General features: G+C 51.1%; 2 protein-coding genes across 2 annotated transcripts in view; one reads left to right on the forward strand and one right to left on the reverse strand.

The window, feature by feature from the left end:
- Nucleotides 1-6,695, reverse strand: SRXN1 (sulfiredoxin 1). Its single transcript, XM_041733092.1, has 2 exons — nucleotides 6,441-6,695; nucleotides 1-2,402 (listed from the first exon to the last, which is right to left on the reverse strand). The coding sequence occupies exons 1-2, from the start codon at nucleotides 6,678-6,680 to the stop codon at nucleotides 2,199-2,201; spliced, it is 444 nt and encodes a 147-aa protein (XP_041589026.1). The 5' UTR covers nucleotides 6,681-6,695; the 3' UTR covers nucleotides 1-2,198.
- Nucleotides 6,696-6,805: 110 nt separating this feature from the next.
- FAM110A (family with sequence similarity 110 member A) overlaps nucleotides 6,806-19,119 on the forward strand; it is a 134,319-nt gene continuing 122,005 nt past the window's right edge. Inside the window, exon 1 of the mRNA XM_041733088.1 lies at nucleotides 6,806-6,952. The gene's annotated coding sequence lies outside the window, so the exon portion shown is untranslated. The remainder of the gene's footprint in view (nucleotides 6,953-19,119) is intronic.

Below are 19,119 nucleotides of genomic sequence, written 5' to 3' on the forward strand. Positions count from 1 at the left end.
TTTTTATTAAATAAGGTTTTATTTGGGAATGGTTTTTGACTTATAGAAAAGTTGCAAAGATAGGAAAGAGTTCCCATAAATTCTGCACCCACCCCACCATCCTTACATTTTACGTGTACATTTGTCAAAACTGGGAGACTGACATTAGTATGTTACTGTTAATTGTTTATTGTAAAATCCAGATCTTATTCAGATCTCCAGTTTTTCTACCAATGTCTTTTTTTTTTTTTTTGGTTCTAGGATATTACACTGCATTTAGGACTACATTCATTTTAAAGTTAAATTGGTCATCTCAGTCATCTTCCCCTGGGACAGAGAATGGGTGGGAAAGCTGTTGTTTTGGTTACTGAGCTGGGAAAACCGAGGCTTGAAAACACCCAGGGACTGAGTTCCCTTAGCAGGACAGTGAGAGCAAGGCCTGCCTCACTCTGTACCCTTCCTGTCCCTCTTCCCTTCACCTAGGACTCTTGTTTCCAGAAGTCCCTTTGGAATGTCCCATCTGGCCTACCCCCATCCCGCCTGTGTAGACCAGGATAGATGTCTCTAGTAGAGCAGGCCCAGCCCTGGAGACATCCACCCCACCCCATCACCTCTTCTTCTAGATTTAAGGGTCAGGACAATGTCTTAGTGACTTCAGCTCAGTCAGATCAAGGCCTGGTCCAAAAAGAGTGCAAGTTATTTGCTTACACACAACCATTTGTGACTGATAAAAAATGCCAGCAATTCTCTGGAGTGTCTCCCAGTAAGAGGTAAAGTCTGTTTTGCCACCCCTGGAATTCAGGCCAACTGTATGATTTGCTCTGACCAAAAGAACTTTGCCAAAGTGATGCTGTACCAATTCTGGGCCTTGGACTCAAGAAGCCTTCCAGCTTCTACTTTGACTCTCATGACCTTCTGAAGCCAAGGAAATAAGCCTGAGGTAACCTGCTGGGGAGACCACATGGACGAGAACCAAGTCACCCAGCCAACAGCCCGCCAAAATGCCAGACAAGGGAGTAAGGCTATCTTAGGCCATCCGCCCTCTCTAAGGCAACAGCTGACTACATGCAGCCCCGGGGAATGATCCTAGGTGAAACCAAAACTGTCCCAATGTGCCCAGGCCAAATTGTACACCCACAGAACTATAGGCAAATAAATGACACACTTTTAAGTTGTCAAGTTCTGGGGCAGTCTGTTACACAGCAAAGACTGAGACACAGAGGCACCTGGGTGGCTCAGTGGTCGAGTGTCTGCCTTTGGTTCAGGTCGTGATCCTGGGGTTCTGGGATCAAGTCCAACATTGGGCTCCCCATGGGGAGCCTGCTTCTCCCTCTGCCTATCTCTCTGCCTCTCTCATGAGTAAATAAATAAAGTCTTAAAAAAAAAAAAGACTAATACACTATTCCTTACTTCTCTCTTGGTAATGGGATTCCAATTTTATTTCAGGAAGCGGTGTGCCAGTCCTAGGAAATGGGATATGAATGGTCTACTAATTCCGTTCCTGGCATCTTAGCTTTCTTTGCAGCCAGAAGTGGCAACAGTAGCTGGTTTGGGCCAATGAGACCTAAGTGGGACTATGCAGGGGGATAGAACAGGAAACAGGTCTCTGAAAAAGTTCTGACTTAATGATAGAAGTTGACAGCTGGTTTGGTCCTTCCTCCTCCCCAACACCTTTCTTCCTGGAATGCAACCACGATTCCTGGAGGTACAGCAGCCATCTTTGGTCATTACGTAACAAGCAATGAGGGAAAGGCCAAAAGGAATCAGGGATGTGAGCCCCCACCTTCGCTGGGGTACTGAACCAATACCATTTGTCTCCAGAATTCACTATGTGGACAAACTTCACTTTGTTTAAGCCACTGTAGCCTAGGCTTTCCTCTACTTGCAGCCGAATGGGAAATACACAGACAAAAATGTAGGGGGCTCATCCTTGAGAATCTGGAGCCAGGAGCATTTGGCTCTCCAAAGCCACCTCCTTTTCCATTTTATTCTCTCAAGAGTATCTTGAGAGCAAAGACATGACCCCATTTCTGCAGCAGTGGGATCTGTTGCTCCCACATCGTTTAGTAATGAGTCCAAGGTCTTGCAGCTAGTGGAACAGGTGCTCAGAGTCAGACCTCTGCCTAGGCACAGGAGAATGCACCCCTGATTGCTTTCTGCATGGTCCAGCCCACTGGAAACCAGGTGTGTCTTCTGGGCTCATGGTGCCGAGGAGGCTGCTATTGTAAGTCTGGTGTGGAAGCGCCCAGGTACACCCTTAGGTCCGAGAGGGTGGACCGGACAAGCTTGGCAGGGATGGTCTCTCGCTGTAGCTGTTGGTACGCTGCATAGCGGTGGCAGCCCCCAAAGGAGTAGAAGTAGTCACCACCCTGGGCCCCTTTGATCCAGAGGACGTCAATAGGGGGAACGCTGTCTGGATCCTCCTGGAGAAGAGGGGACATTGTCAGTGAGCATGGCACAATGCGTGACAGTTTGCAGAGCAGACTCTGTGAACCTGTGTTGAGCTCCTACAGCATACTCACACTGGCTCATGCTGGCTTGTGAGAGACAACTGTTAAATATTCAGGAATTTTGTGAGCCGGTTGTCATCAACTTGGTAGCTTGAAAATCAGCCATGGTGATTTCCATCAGGGAAATGAGCAGATGCTACAAATCAGGGCTTTCCCCCTCTAGAGACCAGGTTGTTAAACATTTATCGGTTTATTAATATACCACATACACACTATCTATTTGGCCCTGTTTGAGACTCTGGGAATAAACTACAACCAGAATGGGACAGGCACAGCCCCTGCCTTCACGGGGTTCCAGTCCAGTGGGGCAGATGGAATGAAAAAAGCGAGAGTTGGAGTGATCTATGCTATGAGGACAAAAACACGGGTTGACAGGCCAGGGATGGGTGTCCAGGAGGTCTCTCTGAGGCAACAAGGGAGCAGAGACTGAACACAAGAGGAGTCGATGTGGGAAGAGGGACAGGTGTCAGAGCCTGACAGCCTGGGTTCAAATCTCAGCTCTGCTCCTTCACTGGCACATGATCTTAGACACTTAATCTCTGTGCCTCAGCAGCCCTGTCTATCAAACAGGGACGAAGACAAGAGACCCATGTCATAGAGCTGTTGAGTTAAATGAGCTAATGTATGTAAAGCACTCCAAACAATGCTTGTCACATGGAAAGTGCTCAATAATATATGCTCCGTATTCCTGGAGGGAAGAGGATTCCAGGCAGAGGGAATAGCAAATGCAAAGACCTGAGGTCAGAACAAGTTCACCGTGCTGATGGCAAGGCAAGGAGGCCAGTGTGATCAGACTGGACTCGAAGGTGAGGAATATAAGAGGTCAGAGAGGTCAGCAGGAGCCAGACCGTGCAGATTGGTTTCTAAGAGGAGCGGGGGAGCCCTGGAGTGTTGTTGTTATTTTTTTTTAAAGATTTTATTTATTCATGAGAGACACAGAGAGAGAGAGAGTCAGAGACACAGGCAGAGGGAGAAGCAGGTGTCATGCAGGGAGCCTGAAGTGGGACTCGATCCCAGGTCTCCAGGATCATGCCCTGGGCTGAAGACAGCGCTAAACTGCTGAGCCATCGGGCTGCCCTGGGGTGTTTTGAACAATGGAGGGTGACGTGATTTGGTGACCCTTCTAGAAAGTGGTCACAAGAGAGCAGGCTCAGTGGGGTAGACAAAGGGAAAACCGAGGTGAGGCCTTAGCAGGTATCCAGCAGAAGGCACTGGTCTGGATGAGGACGTAGATAGGACAGGGAAAGGCAGACAGGTTCGGGACATGGAGCAGACTGGAGGAGACTGGCAGAAGGGGTGAATGTGAGGAGAGAGAAGAGAATCCAAGTTGACTTTCTGCTAGGTGCTTTAGCAGCCAGTTGCAGAGTGAGTCGTCCTCTAAGTAGGGAAAGCCTGAACTAAGGGGTGGGGGACAGAGCTCAGTGGGGAGACCATGGTTGGCGTGAGCTGCCTGGAAGGCCTCCTGCCACTGGCCTATGGGTTCTCTTTTATTATGTTTATTTGGTGGATTCATTTATCCATTTATTCCAGAAATGATTAGTAAGCAGTAAGGCCCAGCAGTTACAGGCTGGGGCTCTAGAACCCAAAAAGCCTGAATCTGAATTTTAGCTACTCCACTGAGCTGCTGGGGCACCCAGAGCAAATGGCCTCATCTCTGAGAGCACTATTTCTCATCTATAAAATGGGAGAGGATGCTCTAGAGGGCTGCAGATGAAAAGTCACAGAGTGGATGCACATGAAGCAGAGTCCAGCCTGCCCGGCAGCGGGGCACTAATGAGAGGCAGGGTGTTGGGCAGGCCTTGTGCTGTACATTGGGGACACAATACAGGGTGGGCAGTCATAGCCCCCAAAGACGTTCATGTCCTAGTCCCTGGAGCTGGCAAACGGGACTTTGCAGATGGAATGAAGTTAAGGATCCTGAGATGGAGAGATGATTCTGGATTATGCAGATGGGTTGAACGTAATCACTGGTGTCCTTGAAAGTGGAAGAGAAAGGTAAAAGGGAGCTCTGATGTTGCTGGCTCTTTAGACGGGGGAAAGAAGCCATGAGCCAAAGAAGATGGGTGGCCTCAAGAAGCTGGGAAAGGCAAGGAAAGGGATTCTCCCCAAGAGCCTCTGGGAGGAATGTAGACCTGCTGACACCTTGATTTTAATCCACTGAGATCCATTTTTGGACTTCTGAACTGCAGAACTATGAAATAATAAGTTTGTATTGTTTTAAGCCCCTAAGTTCCCGGTAACTTGTTAGAGTTGCCATAGAAAAGGAATACATATGGTAAGCAAAGACTGGCTTGCCCTCACAGAGCATATGGTTCTAGCATGGAAGACAGGTGTCTAAAAAGGCCATTAAAATCTAGTGTGTGTGTGTGTGTGTGTGGGGGGGGGTGCCTGAGTGGCTCAGTTAGGCACCTGCCTTTGTCTCAGGTCATGGTCCTAAGGTCCTGGGATCCAGCCCTCTCCCTCTGCTATTCCCCCTGGTCCTGCTCACTCTCTATCTGTTAAATAAATAAATAAATAAAATCTTAAAAAACAAAAACCAGTGGGATTGGAGCATGCAGGTGTCTGGGGGTCAAGAGGAGGCCACTCACCCAGCAGGGTGCATCAGGCAAGACATCAGGTGTCGCCCTTGAAACCAAGGAGTTAGTAACAGTAAAGAAGAGATGGAAGAGTTCCTGGCAGGGGAAAAAAGCCTGTGGAAAGGACCAGAGGTGGGAGCACACATACTAGGTTAGATCCTCAGAGCCAGGCACTATGCTAGTGTTAAGGAAACAGCCAAGATATGACATAGTCCCTGCTCTAGTGCAGTTTACATGAGGTGGGAAAGACAGACAATAAAACACAAATAAACATATAAAATAAGTCAGATGGACAGAAGTGATTTATGGAGAAATACCTCAGGTTAAGAGTAAATCTTGAAAGACCAGGGCTGTGTTAGCAAGGGCAGAGGCGTGCAAAGGCCTGAATCAAGAGAGGGAGCAGGCCTTCTGGCTATCTGGGGAAGCAGTTCCTGGGAGAAGGAACAGTAGTGCAAACTGTAGGGCTGAACGCCATTCCCGGGAGTTGTAGAGCTGTCTAGTGGGGCCATGGAGTCTCATGAGGTCACCTTCCAAAGGTCTGATGAGGAAAGGTGACATGATGCCATGCAGGCCTAACCTGATACACATGTTTCCCCCTCCCCCAAAGTTCCTGCCAGGATCACTTCCCCTCCCTCAATGATGGGGCTGGCCCCTGTCCTCTCCTGGTCCCAGTTCAAACGAGGGCCAACCAGCAGACATGACATGTCCAGTCCCCTGACTGTGACAGCCATAGTGACAGCCATAGTGACAGCATAGCTTAACTCAGAGTGTGGGGGCCATGTTGCTGGGCACTGGGGCCGGCCTGTGCCACTTTCAAAGTGCCCGACCCTGGACAAGTAACTTAAAAAAAAAAAAAATTCCTCCTGTGCCTCAGTGTCCTCCTCTGTAAAAGAGGAGCAGTAGGGATCCCTGGGTGGCGCAGCGGTTTGGCGCCTGCCTTTGGCCCAGGGCGCGATCCTGGAGAGCCGGGATCGAATCCCACATCAGGCTCCCGGTGCATGGAGCCTGCTTCTCCCTCTGCCTGTGTCTCTGCCTGTTTCTCTCTCTCTGTATGACTATCATAAATAAAAAAAAAAAAAGAGGAGCAGTAGTAGCTCTACCTCACAGGGCTGGCACAAAGCTTAGGCACTTGAAACAGCTCCTGGGCACTGCGAGTGCTACCTTCATAAATAGTTAGCGATCGTTATTTTCACGATCTCGCCCAATCTCCTCCTTGCTCGAAGGAGGGCCCAGAGGCCCAGAGAGGCCCAGCCCCTTACTCAAGGTCACACAGCAAATGCCAGGTTCGGGCGGAGCCTGGAGCCAGCCCGGTCTGGCGTCCACCGTGACTTCCCTCCTGCGGAGCCCTCCCTCCGGCCGCCTCCCCGGGCCTCACCCGGATCGTGTCCACGAGGCTCTGCACCTTGGCCGGGTCCAGCACGGACGGCAGTGGCCGGATGAGCACGCTCAGCGGCACGTTGTGCACCGCGGCGATGCAGCCCGAGTGGATGCTGCCGCCCTGCGCGCCGCCGCTCGGCCCGGGGCCCCCAGGCGCCCCCCGGCGGACCCCGGCCCCGGCCCCGGCCCCGGCCCCGGCCCCGGCCCTGCCCAGCGCTCCTCCCGCGCGCAGCCCCATGGCGCCCGCACCGCCGCCGCCGCGTCGCCCGCGAGCTTTAACCCCGGCCGGGCCGTACCACTCCGCGCGGGCGGCGGGGGCGGCGGCGGGGGCGGGCGCGGGCGCGCGTCTCCCCGCCCCGCAGTGGTCCGGCCCCGCGCTCTCCGCTCGCCGCGCGCTGCGGCCCCGCGGGACTCGGGCCGTCCGCCGGGGGGCGCCCCGCAGCCTCCCCTCCGCCTCCCCTCCGCCGCGCCGCGTCCCCGAGTGGAAGCGCCCGGGCGGGCTGACTCAGGGTGAGTCTGCAGGTCGCGGGGCGGGAGGGGCGCGGCTGACGCACGGGCCGGGGTGACTCAGGCCCGCGGCGGGCGGGGGCGGGGACGAGGGGCGGCCGGACCTGCGGAGCGAGGATGAGTCGGCAGAAGCGGCGGTGCTCGGCTGCCGCGCCTGCCGCGCCTGCCCCGCCTGCCCCGCCTGCCCGTCGGAGCCCGAGCCCGAGCCCGAGCTGCAAGGGCCAAGGAGGTGATACCAGTACCCCCGGGAGTAAAACTACGGATCCGGTGCTGCCGGGCACCGCTCTGAACACTCTGCGGGTAGATTAACTTATTTCAGTCTCCGAACAACTCCGCAACATAAGTGTGATGATTATCCCCTCTTTACAGATGAGAAGACTGAGGCACGGTGAGCTTTAAGTGATTTGCCCAAGGTCACGGAGCTAGTAAGTGGCTGAGCTAGGGTTCAAATCCAGGCTCGGACTGCACTCCCGAGTACATTATGTACCTCACTGCTGGCTGCCTCTGTTCAGGACTGTCACAAGGAGCCTTCTAGAAAGCTGCTGGCAATGTGTGGGCACTGCCCTAAACATGCACACTCACTGTTTCCTCACATCCTCACAGCACCACCAAGACATAGGTGTGAGGGCCAGAACTGGGCTGCTTGTCCAAGGTAGGGCGGCTGAAAATGAAAGTCATCAGAGCCTAGAGCCAAGGACCACTTAACCACCAACACCTGCTTACAGATGTGGATGTGGACGAGGCTGCGGGGGGTGGGGCTGGAGGTGGGGGTGGGGATGGACATGCCCATGAGTTACAGCCCCACACTCTCCCATTCAAAGTCCTCTGTCCCTTGAGTCCCACGTGTAGCGCTTAGCGTCCTCTGGGGCCAGGGGGAGGTAGGCAGAGGCTCCTGGTTTAAATTCCAGGTGTTTATCAGCACCTATGGCAACATTGGGACTTGAGCACAGATTCGCCTGGGTTTGGATCCGGTTTCGCTGCTCCCAAGCTGTGTGGTCTCTGGCAAGTTGCTTAACCTCTCTGAGCCTCAGCATTCATTCTCTTCTGTTAAAATGATTGTGGGAACACTTGGAGATAATGGCTGATGGAGGACAGAGTGGGTGAGGGAGTAAATCAGTGCTTCCACAGCAGTAGCCAAGGAAAGTGACTGGTTTTATCATGAACACCCAGAGAGCTGAAGGAGAGGCCATATTTGACTGAGAGCATCAGGAGAGGCTCTCTGGGGGAGAGGTATTCAAACTGGAAAATGACTTGGTCCTGGGGAGAGAGATGGGAGAAGCAGGAGATCCTTTAGGGTACAGGCTCTGGAGTCATTTGAATGCAGCGGATTTGAATCCTGGCTCTATCACCTACTAAACTATGTGATTTGAGGGTGTGTGTGTGTGTGGGGGGGAGGAGGTGGTAACTCACCTCTGGCCTCAGTTCTTTTCTGGATTGCCAGGGAGAGTAAATAAGAGTAACACATTAAGTGTTTAGGAGGTACGTGGCACATTGCAAATTGCTGAATGGAAGGTAGACATGAAGGACGTTCCAGCCCCAGGGACGGCTTGAGCAAAAGCAGGGAGGCGGGACAGTCTCAGACCCAGTTGAAGACAGGCATATCTGGTAAATACAGGCTCATCTGGTTTGGTTGTCCTCCTCCTCAGCCTGGTTGGCATCTGCATGGGGAATGCATAGTCACCCTCTTAGCTGGAGAAAACCAGAGACAGTACCCATGGTGGGGAGGGGAGGCTGCCTCCTGGGCTAGTTATTGACACCTCTTCCTGAACTCATTACCCTTCCTGATGAGTAATGCTGCCCATCACTCAAAGTTGTTATGGGTGTGAATTGTGAGGAGCACTTAAGTGCTCCGTGCTTTGCGTAGTGCCCCATTTTGCCATTGTAGGCAGCAGGTTCTTAGTTTTTCATCCTCTGTGTTCTGGTTTTTAATCCTCAAGCTTGTCCCCTTGCAGTCCCAAGATGGCTGCTGTAGCTCCAAGTATCATATCATTATTCAACAACTTTCAACAGTAGAAATTAGGACATCCCTTTGGGCTCTTTTTAAAGAGTGAAGCAAGCTTTATCAGCCATTCCTTACCCCTTTGGTCCCCGCCAGTGAGCCTTCTCCTCATATCTCATTTGCAGGAATTTACCACATGTCCACGCCCAAACCAATCCTTACCAAAGGGAGTGGAATGATCATAATTGGTTTAGCTTAATTGACACTAGCCTCTGGGCTCAGGAGGGTCTACTGTCCCCTGAGGTTCATGGCCCTGAGTGCTGAACTGAACTAGCAAGGTCTAGGGATGCCTGGGTGGCTCAGTTAGTGTCCAACTCTTGATTTCGGCTCAGGTCATGATCTCAGGATCATGAGATCCAGCTCTGCATCAGGCTCTGTGCTTGGGATTCTTTCTCTTCCTCTGCCCCTCCCCGCTGTACCTGCATGTGCTCTCTCAAATAAATAAATCTTAAAACAAAACAAAAAAACCAGCAAGGCCTGGTAACGGTAGCCTAGTTTTCCTGTGAGGAACCTTCTTTCCCCACTCTCAGGACTGTGTTGGGGGGCAGATGCCTTGTTGGGGGTGGATGGAGGAGAGAGGACCTGACCAGACCTGCCCAATCAGCAATTCCATTATATTGGCCCATCCATCCTTAAACCAGTGAGACTGAGACAAGCCTCTTGTTGGAAGTAAGATCAAGTACCTTCCACCGGGGCAAATGGAAACCTGGAACTGGAAGTCGGAGAAGTTCTGGCATCCACACAATATACTGTGTTTTCATTTGGATTCTCCCAAAAGTAGTCTGAGACAAGGGACTATGTGCAGGTAGTTTCTTTTTGTTTTTTAAAGATTTTATTTATTTATTCATGAAAGACAGAGAGGCAGAGACATAGAGGGAGAAGCAGGCTTCCTGGGGGGAGCCTGATGCGAGGACTCAATCCCAGGACCCCGGGATCACAACCTGAGCCAAAGGCAGGTGCTCAACCACTGAGCCACCCGGGTGCCCCTGTGTGCAGGTAGGTTATTTGAGAAATGTTCTAATTATTGCTGCTGCAAAACAAACCACTCCAAAATTTTAGTGGCATAAAATAAGTAAAATAACTTTACTATCCTCACAGATTCCGTGGGCCAAGGATTCAGACAGGGCATAGTGGAGACTGCTTGTCTCTTCTCCACAATGTCTGGGCCATCATCCAGGTGACTTGACAGTGGGGAGTGACTTGATGGCTGGGGCTGGAATCCTCTGGAGGTGGCTTCTGTCACACATCTGTTAGATGGTACCATCTGTTGGCTGGAACACCTACATGTGGCCTGGGCTTCCTCATAGCATGGCGGCTGGCTTCTAAGAGTGAGTGTCCTAAGAGAACCTGGTAGAAACTTCATGGCCTTTTCCAATCCAGTCTTGGAAGTCATGTAGCATCATTTCTGCAGTGTTCTATTTGCGGGAGCTGTCATAAGTGTTCCCCACCCCCCTACCCCCGCCCCCCCGGCTCAAGGGAAGGGGACAGAGACTGTCTCTTGATGGAAGGAATAGCAAGGTTCTAAAAGAGCTTGTGGGTGGGAGGTGTTGTTGTGGCCATCTTTGGAACACACATCTACTGTAGGAGGCGATGCCAGGAAGTACTGGGGAAAGGAGAGATGCTGATAAAGGGTACGCGGATGAGCAGGTTAACTTGGTGGGCAAGTTGGGGCTCACTCTTGCTAGGGACTCTCTAAAGAAGCATTATGTGTCATGCGTCAGAATTGTCCCTCTGAGGGACTGGGGGCTGGGTATTTATTCACTGACTCCTGCCCCTCCCTGGTTGAGGGTGACCTGAGGTTAAGTTTCTGCCACTGCTGGGCTGCTGTGTACTCAAACTAAGCAAGCGTCTGAGGACCAGAGGATGAAGCTGCCTGCCTAGAGTATGACCTCAAAGGTGGTCAAAGGGAATAAGGGGCAGGACATCAATGAATTCCTTTTCTGTCCAAACTGGCCAGAGTCCATGTTTGTTGTCTGCAGCCAAAGTCTCTGAGTATTTGCTCTCCCCATCCTGCTCCTGGGCTCTTTCCTCCTCCCCTTCTCTCATTTTTGACAAGGAATCTCATACAGCAGGCATTTGGGTATACAGAGGACTTTGCTGAGTGGGAAGAGGAAAGGATTTTTGTGCCATCATAAAAGAATCATCACATTTTATTGTATTAAAGATTTTATTTATTTATTTATTTATTTATTTATTTATTTATTTATTTATTTATTTATTTATTCATGAGAGACAGAAACACAGGGAGAGGGAGAAGCAGGCTCCATGCAGGGAGCCCAATGTGGGACTCGATCCCAGGTCTCCAGGATCATGCCCTGAGCTGAAGGCAGCGTTAAACCGCTGAGCCACCAGGCCTGCCCGGATCATCACATTTTAGATTCCTCTACCCCTGAAGTACTCTTGTCCATTTCTTAGGTACAGGGTCCTGCCTTGTTGCCCATTCTCTCTTTCTGTTTTCCTCTCCATCTTCCCTGCCCCTTCTACCAATCCTTGAGTTTCCTGTTCTTATTTTAGGCAGAAAGTTTGCCTCTGTCTTCTGCAGCTTCAGTGCCTGCTGAGCATCTCCATGGGGTCTTGAGACAGCTTCACACTTCAGCTCCTTCTCGTAGTCACAAGATGGCTGCTAGCGCCAACCGGGGCAACCTCCTTCTTCGATTATGTCTTAGCTCAGGCTGCTATCCCCAAATATCGTAGACTGGAAGGCTTAAACAATAAATGTTTGTTTCCCACTGTCCTTGGGGCTGGGAGTCCAAGATCAGGGAGTGGTGACCCTCCTTCTGGTTCACAGACCGCTGTCTTCTTGCTGTGGTGGAAGGGGTGAGGGAGCTCTCTGGGCTCTCTGCCTGTAAGGACATTTATCACATTCATGAGGGCCCTGAGGCCCCAAAGCCCCACCTCCACATGCCATCACACCGAGGATTAGGCTTCCACATAGGAATTTTAGGGGGAGATAAACTCAGTCCATAGCAATTCACATCTGGAAGAGAGAGAACCGTCCCCCCGCCCCCATCCCACATCAATAATGGAATTAAAGCTTTTCTCTACAGTCTGATTGGGATAGCTTGAGTCAGGATTAATAACGTTCTTCAGGGACATGCCACGTGTGAGCTGTTTAAGCATGGGTACTGGAGGCGGTCACCCACTGGGATGACTGGGATTGGCCCAGGAGAGAGAGACCAGTCAGCCACATCTCTGAGGTCAGCCTGCTTTGAACTGCCCAGAAGGGCTCAGTAGTGTATGTCTGCACAGATGTGAGGTTTGCTGATGAAGAAAGAGGGAGTGAAAGCCTGGCTATCAGTGTCAGGTCTTCTTGGCCCACCTTTGATTTCAGCTGAAGTTGTGGTGGGAAATTCTGTGCAAGCACTGCCAGCTTGTCAGCCCAGACTCCTTGTGTCGTCCACATTTTCCATCTCTGTGGGAGCTTTGCTCATTCACAAGCACATCCCGGAGATGTGAGGGTATTCACTGATGGACAGGAGCTGGTGAGTAAAAGCCAGGCTTCCACTGTCACAGGTGGATAATTGTGAGAGGTGTTCCGGACCATCTGGAACTTTCCAGACCCTTTTTAGAGACCAACGGGCAGTAGCCAGCCCTGTAGTTGCACCAGTGAGCTCGCGAACACACCCTCTGTCTTAACTCTTCTTGTTCCCTACTTCCTATTTCCTCAAATCACCTTCCCAAGAAACTATCTGCACTCAAGTCTCTGACTCTGCTTCTGGGGGTAGGGGCCAAGGGTGCAAAACTAAGGCAAAGGAGCAATTTCCTAGGTCATCCTCAATAGTTCTGCCCCTTGCCTGGGTTAAAATGACACATCTCTTGCTAGATGTGTGACCTGGGGCCAGTTACCTATCTGTGCCTCAGTTTCCTAACCTGCAAAATGGCCACAATAATGGCACCTGATTTGTAGGGTTTTTGGAAGAATGAAAAGAGATGATGTGGGTAAAGTCTTGAGAACAGTGCCCAACACACTGTAAGTGTTCAATAAATATGAGCCATTTGATTACATTTTGAATTAATAATAGATCTTGAAGGTCTCTCTGTGCTTGCCCTTCCAGGCTAGTCTCAGCTTATTAGCCAAGATTTTTTGCAAGTGAGGAAAGCCAATGTGAATTAGCTTAATGAAAATGGGGACATTTGGCTCCTCTGACTCCGGGGTGAGGCTGGACCTCAGGGAAAAGTGGGTTCCGAGACTTTTTTCTCTCTCACTTGGCAGAGGGATTACCTCCACAGGACAGGAACATGGCTGTCAATGGGGATTATGTTTGGCTTTTAGTGAGAGGGCTGACAAGAGAAGTTTGAAACACCCTAAAGTGTAACCTTTTGTGGAAAAGAGTGTGGAAATAGGAAATCTGGGGCTGGGGTGGCAGCTTCATGGTTATGAGAGGCATAGACCCTTTTTATCTGTCTATACAATCCTTTTATTAGAGTGGGGCTTTTATTCTTAAAGTCAGCTTCTGGTAAGATTGATGCTGAAGTGGAAGTCTGGAAGGAGGTAGAGAAGTAGAAAGGTAAAAGGACACGACCTCTCCTTTTTAGAGGGCTGGCTCAGAAATCCCATATTAACACTTTCCCTCACATGTGTTTGGTCAGAAGTTGGCCCCATGGCCACCCCTGGCCACAAGGGCAGCTGGGATATGTAGTCTTCATTCAGTGTGGCAGTGTGCTCAGCTAAAATTGGAGTTCTCTTACTAAGGAAAGAGAGAAGGCATAATGATAAGGAGCTAGTTGGTCTTATGACTCAGAGAGATGAGATAGGAAATTTCCAACTTCTAGTCAGGTGCCCACATTGGAACCAATCAGCTATGGCCATGAGGGGCAGAGACTCTTTTTTCTTTCTCTTTTTTTAAAGCATAAGCCACCATTATTGATTATGATTTAAATGTATGTAGTTCATTAAAAAGTAATTATCATTCATCTACTATTGGCTAGGCATTGTGCTAGACCTAGGGGATTTAGTGATGAGCAAAAAGACACTTCATTCTCAGTTTCATGAAGTTTATAGTCTAGTGGAGGAGACAGATAATGTCCAAATAATCACACTGATTAATGGAAAACTGAACACTGATGGGCAGTGCTATAAATGAACAATAGCATGTGGCCCCTGAGGAAGTGACCATGCAGCTGGGAGATGAAGGATGGAAAAGGCATTAACTAGTAAGGGTGGTAGTGATAATGGTGCAGGTGGAGTACGTTACTGGTGGAGAGAACAGTTTATGCAAAGGCCCTGTGGCAGGTGAGAGCAAAATTGCCCCAAAGAGGCAGCCGGTCGTTTAGTTGGAGATTCAGCTGGAATGATGGAAGAGCCAGACTAAGGAAGGCTTTAAAAGCCACCCTAAACACGTTCCACTCCCCCTTTCCCACCATAAGAAGTCATTGAAGTGTTTTAAGCAGGGAAATGGCAGGGTAGGTGTGGGGGAGAGGGTGGTAGTGACATGATCAGAAAAGATCCTGCATTTTTGAAAAGAACTCTGTGGCTGCTGTGAAGAGAGGAAAGGAAGTGGGGGAGGCAGAAGGGATCTGGGGAGACCAGTGAGAAGGCCAGTCTGGTTGTCCAGGGAAGAGATGATGGTAGCTATGGACTAGGGTGGGAACTGAGAACATGGAGAGGAAGAATCACCAGAAGCTGGTGTCAGATTGGATGCTAGGATGGGGAGACAGAGGTGGGAGAGAGGACTTCTGGTTTTTTTGGCTGCAAGACTGGCTGGATGCCGGTTCCATCCAAGGAGGTGGGGGATCCTAGGAGAAGCACATCGCAGCCTCAGACTCGGGCTAGTCCGTGCTGTTGGAATATCGGAGTGGAGGTGGCCTGCAGGCAGATACAGATTTGCAGCTTAAAGAGGAGGTTGGAATTGAAAATGTATATCTGCGAATCTGCCTGTGGGTGGAAACTGGAGCCAGGGGTGTCATGAGCCGTTTTCATGAGAGTACAGTGAGAGGAGGAGAATCTAGGAGAGAACCTTGAGGAACACAGAACACACAAGAAGGAACAGGAAATGGCTTCCTTCCTTGGGTGTAGGAACATGAGTCTGCCAAGTTGCTAAGTACACCAGCCAGACAGGTAGAAGGAGAAACAGAGTTGAGTCCTGGAGGTCTTCCTTTGAGAGAATTGTGGAAAGCAGCCTGGAAAGCCTGGCCAGTTGAGGTGCTGAGGGCTGCAGGAAACGGGCCTGATCCAGCTGACGTAAACAATAAAGACACTCATGTCACACACCATGAAGTCCAGAGGTAGCATGTTGAGTGGGCTTCAGGGTGTTTTTTTTTTTTCAAGTGCTCCCTCATGTCATCAGGAATATGGGCTTTTTCCATTCCTCCTCTCTGCTCTCCAGGGTGTAGGCTTCATGCCAAGGTTGGTTAGATGATACACTTCCTTGTTCTTGTTCAGGAAGAAGAGACACTTGGCTTCCGTTCTCTTAAAGGAAAGGGAGAAGCTAACTTTCCTGAAAGCTTCCAGTGAACCTCTCCTTAAGTTTCATTGGCCAGAATTGAGTCATATGCCCATTTATCAGCGCACAGGGGGACAGGATTACTCTTTTGACCAGTCAGGACCACTCCTTAAGCTGTTGTTCAGTTCCCAAATTGCATGGCTGCCAATCAAGGAGGAAAGGACTGGAGATAGTCCCCAGCAGCCATTCCCACCTCCCTCTGGGATGCCTTCTTATTGTAGGTTGGAGAGTCAAAAACTACATTTCTCAGACTTCCTTGCAGCAAGGATAATGACAGTGAATTCGGTTCGGCCAGTCACATGCACTTCTGTGGAATTTGGACAGCGGAAGTGGGCAGGTGCCATTTTCTTAGTGCCTTGTCTCTGGCTCCTTGGCAACTTGGTCATGAAGGCATGAAGTTTTCTGTAACGGTGTTCCAGTGTTTGAGCTGCCAGCATCGTGGGAGACAGGAGACAGTTTTAAAGGCAGTGGCAAGGGCCTCCTGATCCTTGGGTCACAGGGATAGTGCTGTCTTCCTGAACTCAGTAGCTCCAGTGAGCCACCTGATGCCCCCTGATTTTGGAAGAGGCTGCAGCTTCCCTGGTGGGCCGGTTCTCTGAGGATGTTCTAGGGGGTCCAGCTGAGGGCTCTCGCCTTCAGTCCATCCAGCTGTTTCGTCAACAGCCAGTTCCCTGTGTTAAATATTTTCTGCTTTATGGGGGTTTAATACAGGGAATTAAATGTTTATAAAACATAGGTCTAGAGTGGGCTCTGTCCCCTGGATCTGGAGCAGATGTAAGTGATACAACCTCAGGTCAGAAGCAGTGTGTAGGGACACTTGGGCGGCTCAGTGGTTGAGCATCTGCCCTTGGCTCAGGACATGGGTCCTGGGGCCCTGGGATCCAGTCCTGCATCGGCTTCCCTGCAGGGAGCCTGCTTCTCTCTCTGCCTGTGTCTCTGCCTCTCTCTCTGTGTCTCTCATGAACGAACAAAATCGAGAGAAAGAAAGAAAGAAAAGAAAGAAAGAAAAGAAAAGAAAAGAAAAGAAAGGAAAGGAAAGGAAAGGAAAGGAAAGGAAAGGAAAGAAAAGAGAAGAGAAGAGAAGAGAAGAAAAGAAAAAAGAAAAGAGGCAGTGTGTAGTCACAGACTGTGTATGACTGTCGAGGGAGGGCAACATGTGCCCCAGCCCCTCAAAGCCCCATTGGAAATTTGGGGGAGGGGGTGCAGACTGCTTTCATTGCTGGAGACATGTAACACATTGCTCAGATTATAGCCACCTGTCCAGGGGTATGTTAAGGGAAAGGCAGATGGGCACCAGGTTGAAGGTCTAAAAGTTGAGTGTACTGCTCACAAAAGGAGGAATCCCAAAAGGTGCTCCCAGGGGAGATGGAGTTCCCACCTGCAGCCTGGCATCCAGCCCTCAGAGCACACAGGCCTCACCTCTCAGTGGGTCCATGTTGCAGGGTGGAGGTAAGTGGCATGGTGTGATGGTCCTCAGTGAGGTTTTTAGTAAGGCAGGGACCTATTTGTATTTTGAAAGATCACCAAAGCAGCTGGCAAGGAGGATGGATTGGTTGTTCAACATCTTCCTGAATACTTTTGAAGACAGGTAGTTCACTGGCTCTAGAGGCAGCTTAGTTGTTTTGGGACAACTTTGCCCCCTGAGCCAAAGTTGACCTTTTTGCCTGCATGCACCTGCTCAGGTGTGACCGCTAGGGCTGGCCAAAGCAGCAGGAGATGAAGTGGGAAAGATAATAGGGGTTGTCAACTGGCTGTCAAGAGACAAATCTGGCTCATGGTTGTATTTGTTTGGCAGAGGTAGTTAACTTGAATTGCAATTCTTTAAGGTGGGACAGTCTTTCCTGTTAGTCAAGATTCCAACATTCCCTAATGAATTAAAGGAACCTGCTTTACTCATGCTATTAATCTGGTTCTTGAAATCTTTGAGTTTGCAACCCCCCGTATTTGAGGAATATTTAGGACTGGGGATGCCTGGGACTTTGTGGATGTCAGGACACCCTCCCACTCCCGGAGTGTGTGACCCCTGGTGACAGCTACAGGGTGGTCAGGCTAGAGGGAGGGAAACGGAGTGGAAAAAAATCCAGCTTCAATCAACAAGATTAATATGAAACAAACGACATTACTATGCTTTAAAAAAATGTAACACGGAAAAAAAATCCAGCTGCCTCTCAGAAGCCACCCCAACCCACATACCCCTTCCCAATAACAAGGTCTAGAGGTGCTGGTGAGTGGCCAAAGTCCCTTTAATATCCCTGAATTGCGTTACAAGTAATACTGCTGGAGGTGAGGGAAGGGATGGGGGTCTGGGGTGCGAGATGGGGGAGGAGGGACGGGGAGCGCCAAGCGCTCATACAAAATATGGCCAAAAGGCTTAGCATGCATGGAAAATTATTGCTGTCGGAAGTTCCTATTTACAGGGTCAACACCCTCCGTAATTGCTTCTGCGACCCCTCTCCCTCCCCCCATCCCTGCTGCCTCCCTTCCCCGGAGGCGGGCCTGGAGCTGAGAAGCCCTAGGGAAGTGCCCCTGCTCCAGCGGCCCCTCCAGTCTCCACCCTCCTTTGTGGCTGGAGGGAGAAAGGGAGGATTGGAGAGTCCAGGACTCCTGCCCCCAGAGTTGGGCGCCTAGTGATGGGGAAGAGGCATGTGCTTAAAGCAGAGGAGGCCAGGGCACGTGAGCTTGGAGGTGTGTGCTTCGGTCCTCGCCCGGGCATGCAAAAGCGCGGCGGGGGAGGTAGTGGCGGCCAACGTGGGGCAGCTGGCAGCCCCGGCCCCTCTGCCCGGGAGAGTTGCATAGACGTGGCCGGGAGGGAGCGCTCCTCCCGGGAGTGGAGCAGGCCGGAGGCCCCAGCGGGGTCCGGGGCTCAGTCGGTCCCTGGAACCTGGGGTCCCTCGAGAAGAGGAATAAATAGGAAACAGATCGAGGAGGCTCCTCTCTCCGGTGTCCTTGGAGTGGGAGTGGAAGGCTCAGGAGGGCGGGGACCTGCCCCATGACTGGACCTCCTCATACCCCTCACCCCCCAAGTTGAGGGTCAGCAGGCTATCCCTCCCATTCTCGTAACCCCTTCCCCTAAGCCTTTCCCACAAGTTCAGGCTCTGATGAGGGTGAGGCTTCTTCCTCACTCCCCAAGAGGGGGTGTGTGTGTGGTGGGAGGACAGCCTTCTATGGCCTTTGCCGTCCCTCTCCTTGCCTGGCTCCCTGACCTCCCAGTCCAGCTGGGGAAGCCAGACCATCCCTGGGTGAGGCCAAGAGATTAAATATAATAATAAATAGATAAATAAATACACAAATAAATAACTGGAGGGGCCCAGCCAGACAGAGAAGGGCATTTGTGAGGTGCCCCAGACTCCCCCCAACAAATAAGGAGGGGTACCTGTAGTCCTGGGGGTGGAGGAAAGTGCTCAGAGAATCCGGGGAGAGGGCAGCTGGAGGCTGGAAGCCCAGGGAGGGGTGTCCTGGGGTGAGAGGAGGACTAAGTTAGGGGGGCAGGGCCTGAACTGCCCCTCAAGACTGCCCCAGGTCAGGTGAACTCAAAGGGGGAAGAGCTGCTGGAGGGATGAGGGTCGTGGGAGTGGTTGAGAAGGTCCCAGGACCCGAGAGTGGGACCTGTGATGTGAGCGTGGTGTAGGGGGTATGTATGGCTGGGCCTAAGGCCGGGCTACAGAGGGGATCAGGGACAGACAGGGGACTCCCAAGAGGGGTAGGTAAGGGCACACATACAGCAAGAC

This window comes from Vulpes lagopus, chromosome 18 (genome assembly GCF_018345385.1).
Source record: "Vulpes lagopus strain Blue_001 chromosome 18, ASM1834538v1, whole genome shotgun sequence".
NCBI classification, from domain to species: Eukaryota; Metazoa; Chordata; class Mammalia; order Carnivora; family Canidae; genus Vulpes; species Vulpes lagopus.

Bases quoted from the DNA above. Each gene is read 5' to 3' on its own strand.
- SRXN1 (XM_041733092.1), bottom strand. From the start codon at position 6,680: ATGGGGCTGCGCGCGGGAGGAGCGCTGGGCAGGGCCGGGGCCGGGGCC. The intron at 2,403-6,440 runs GTGAGGCCCGGG...CCTCTTCTCCAG, and splicing joins GCCTCGTGGACACGATCCGG to GAGGATCCAGACAGCGTTCC.